The sequence below is a fragment of the Monopterus albus genome, unplaced genomic scaffold (genome assembly GCF_001952655.1).
Source record: "Monopterus albus unplaced genomic scaffold, M_albus_1.0 scaffold168.1, whole genome shotgun sequence".
NCBI lineage: Eukaryota > Metazoa > Chordata > Actinopteri > Synbranchiformes > Synbranchidae > Monopterus > Monopterus albus.
In genome coordinates, this window is record NW_018128048.1 from 764,992 (window position 1) to 768,873 (window position 3,882).

Here is a 3,882-nt window from a genome sequence, read left to right on the forward strand (position 1 = left end):
GTGAAAACAACTCCTCATATTTCACAGCCCCTGTAACAATAAAGTGCTGACAGGAGGCAGAGGTGTGACTGGTAATGAGCATGCTTACCCTCGGTCCTGGGTGCTGGAGGACTGTCCATACAGCTGGGCAAGTAGGTTCCACTGGAAAACATTCGAGGTTGACCTGCCGTTGGTTCTCCAAAGGCACCGGCCCGACAGGGACCTGAGCCTGTCAGTTGGCCTGAGAAGTGCACTGTGAAGGCTCCGAGTCCACAGTGAGGGTCCTCTATGGAGTCAGCGGTCCCCCAGCCTGGTTCCTGCTTGATGAGGGAGTGGTGGGAAGGCAGGCAGCTGTAGGGAGAGCCGGGGTGGAGGTCCAGCAGTTGGGTCCACTGGCCACCGCCAACAGACATCCCACAGCTTCCACCAGCTCCAGGTAAGGATGGCACTGGAGGCGCTGGAGTTAAGAGGGTCAGATCTCGAACATCTGGCCCCATCGACATGGCTCCGCACGCTTCAGTCAGCATTGGTGAAGGCAGTTCAGGACAGTTCAAACAAGGAGTGATGGAATTCCCGCTTGGAAATGAGAAAGTCACACGGTATGAGCTCCTACGAATGTAACAAAACACTACCTGAAGGAACAAGAAGCATGGAGCTAACAACAAGCATCAGCGCTCCCGCTACACTATAGAAGCCATGTTTCCATCTGAAGTGATGAACTGAATAACTAACTTTTTAACTGAATGTGTGATGATGATCAAAGTCTGGATGCCAAGTTTCAAGCTCCCTGGGTATGTGGAGTGGATTTGGAGAAAAGTCTGTGAGGGCATCAGTGCCTTGTCCCTCTGGCTCTATAATGTCTGGCTTTCCTTACTCTCCTGAAGGCTCAAATACTGTGTATCTCATTGGACAGGGGGAGGAGCGAGGGAGCCTGAAGATGACTCCCTTGCTTTGCCCCAGTCAGACCTTTTGAGTGGATTCTTACTAACTAATTTGCATCATCGGGTCCTGTTCCTCTTTTTTTTTTTCCAAGTTCAAGTGTTGTTCATATTGAATGTTTGTGTTAGCTTGTATAAGTGTGTGCAAGGAGGACAGAGGTGTTTTGTTTGTCTAAAAAACAAAAAACTGTAACGAAGGGCATTAAGAATGAAACAGCTACATGAGACGTAGTTAGTATGTAGAATAGTGGTTAAAGTCCTCACTATGATAATGGTTGCAATTGTAATTATAATTGCAATTATTTTGCATAATTGATTTTCAGTTGCATCAAAACAATTCTGGATACCAAACAGGTACAACTGAGTAAAAACTGAATGTATTCAAAGCTTAAAATATTTTAAAACCAAAAAAAAAAAAAAAAGGGAAAAGCAGTCAAACTGAGATGTTTTGTTGTCCATACACTATTGAACTGAGCTTTTCCGACTCTTCTGACTCATCTGTTTTATGAAACATACCCCACTTTCAAAATAAGTCATGGACTGGATGAGGCAAGAGAATAAATTAAAGAGATGAGATTGAAAAATACGTGACTCAGAAGGTCTTAGCTTCAGTAAGGCCGAATCTTTAATTCTTACTAATGTGTTAATTCAGATGAGGGTGTTTACATATCCAAAGTTAGGAATGTTTTTTTAAATTCCATATGTCATAAGTGTTTCTAATACTAAAAAAGACAGTGCGGGACTGAATTACAAATAATGAATATACAGAATGTTTATTACTAAAAATGTAAAAACATGCAGAAAGCGGGCTCTGAATGTTCCCGTTTTGGTAACAGTACTGTTTTGCTAAAAGGAGCTCACATTAACTGCATGGCCTTGGAGCAAAGCCACATCACACAGAAGGATAATTATTTATTAGTAGAGGAGAGGGGGAGTTTTGTGTGTGTATCTGTGTGGTTGTGTGTGTGCATGAGCACTTAAGAGATAGGGGTTTTGACCTTAACTCAAGCTTGACTCGATGTGGAACTGCACAGGAATGCAGCAACTTGGAATATGCCTATAAATGCAAGACAGCTGCAGTGGATCTTTTAACATTATAATATTTGGCAGATCAGCACTTGGTGTCCTCCTTTATTTTAAAGCTTGAACCAGTGACAGTGATTTTTTCTGTCAGAAAAATATACCGTGTAGATTCAGTGCCATATTTATCAATCTATATTTGCTGGACATTAATCAAATTACCACGACAATCTATCACGAGAGAAACGCCCCATGTTCCTCCTTAATGCAGACGCTTTTACAGTTTGGACCACATCGTGGTGCATGATGATAAAGTAGTTTTACAAATAAATTTTATTTGTCTTACATTATATATTAATTTTGAGATGACTTTAAATCCCCACTGCAAATCTGAGATTGTAGACCAGGGACGAAGCTGCAAGGTGAGGAGTGTTGGCCAGTTCCTGTCATCGCCATCTGGAATATTAGTCTAGGATTCCAGTGAACATCAGTGACTCCTAAATGCTAAATGGACTTAAAAAGAATTGGTGTGTGTGTGTGTGTGTGTGTGTGTGTGTGTGTGTGTGTGTGTGTGTGTGCATGTGTGTGACACACTAGAAATGAGCAGAGAGAAGGAAAAGATAGAGAGAGAGAGAAGTCTTAAGTCACTGGAAGAGTGACTCAATCAGCTGGCAAACTGCTGAGATGGCATTAACAGGGAGTGCTGTTATTACAAAATTTCTCTGATCTACCTTCCTGGTGACTTCCCTGCTTTAAGTTCCGTTGAAGGAGTACTTGCTCTACAGATATTGCAGTATTTGGAGAATGTTCAGGCCACTAGTGCAGAACATGACCAGCAGTAACAGCTGTTGATAAAAGGCCAAAAACAAAAGCTCCTGTGAAGCGATAAAAGGGCCTAAAAAGTAAAAAAGAAATTAAACTGTCCAACATAGTGGGAGATTGTTACAGTAGTCTGGATGTGGTTTTCTAACATTTTGAGAACTACAATCAGTTTATGCTTGAACATAACTAGTTCACACGACTTGTTGTCAGCAGTGAATGTTCGATTGTCCCTATTGTAAAGTAACTGAAGTCGTTACAATAACACTAGTTTCACAGTTCTTGTATTACAAGGAAAAATATGACAATCCTACAGAGCAAGCATATGTGATGACATCCATTACAACAGTCATAACCTTACGAATGCTCCTGAAAGCTAAACAAAGCTTCAACTCAGTGGGTTGCGGTCATGGAGAAGATAAACTGGTCTCTGACTTACTCTATTCTTGGAAATAAATGAGTGCAAAGGCAGACCCGTATCCCTGAGGAGCACACAGACATTCAGAGGATGTCCATGTAGCTGACTTCCAAATAGTAGCATAGAAAATTAATTTCTCCCAATACAATTTCAAACCCTTCTGTGGTCCACCCACTACAAACAAACCCACTCTAAAATAATGTGCTACGTGTACAAAAGGTTGTGGCACAATTAAAAGTATCTTGCCAAAAATCAGAGGGAGAGAAAGAAAATGCAGCGCCTCTGAGCCAAGGCAAATGCTGGTTGTGCCTGCCCCAGCGGAGTCTTTAGCGGGGATTCATCAGAGGTGACGGGGCCAGGAGAAAACAACCCTTTCAGACCCTATGACGGATGGCAGTCCCCAAATACACCCATTCTTTTTCAGATCAGTCTCTGGTCAACTCCGGGTTTAAAACAACATCACTGTGCAGGGGAAGGGAAATGGTCAATACTGCCTCTGACCCTTAACAAGAAATAGTCAAGACTCAAACAGCATGATGAGTAAGAGGGAATTTTAGAAGGGTTGGTTTCAGCAAGAGACACATGATAAACTAGATAGGTATGGGACCTGGACTGACACATGAAAAAGAAATGACTTCTTCCATTTTTACAAACATCTGTTTTCCTATTAATGCATCTTAATTATTAAGTTACTTTTTAAATCATGAA

The 3,882-nt window shown here is 41.8% G+C and overlaps 1 protein-coding gene across 4 annotated transcripts in view; it reads right to left on the minus strand.

Moving 5' to 3' along the window:
- wt1b (WT1 transcription factor b) overlaps positions 1-861 on the minus strand; it is a 7,901-nt gene extending 7,040 nt beyond the window's left edge. Inside the window, exon 1 of one of the 4 annotated variants that reach the window (XM_020615676.1) lies at positions 89-861. In XM_020615676.1, the coding sequence (XP_020471332.1) occupies positions 89-506 (418 nt within the window). In that variant the 5' untranslated portion in view covers positions 507-861. The remainder of the gene's footprint in view (positions 1-88) is intronic. The other 3 variants (XM_020615674.1, XM_020615675.1, XM_020615673.1) reach the window with 3 other exon arrangements.
- Positions 862-3,882: the final 3,021 nt, after the last annotated feature.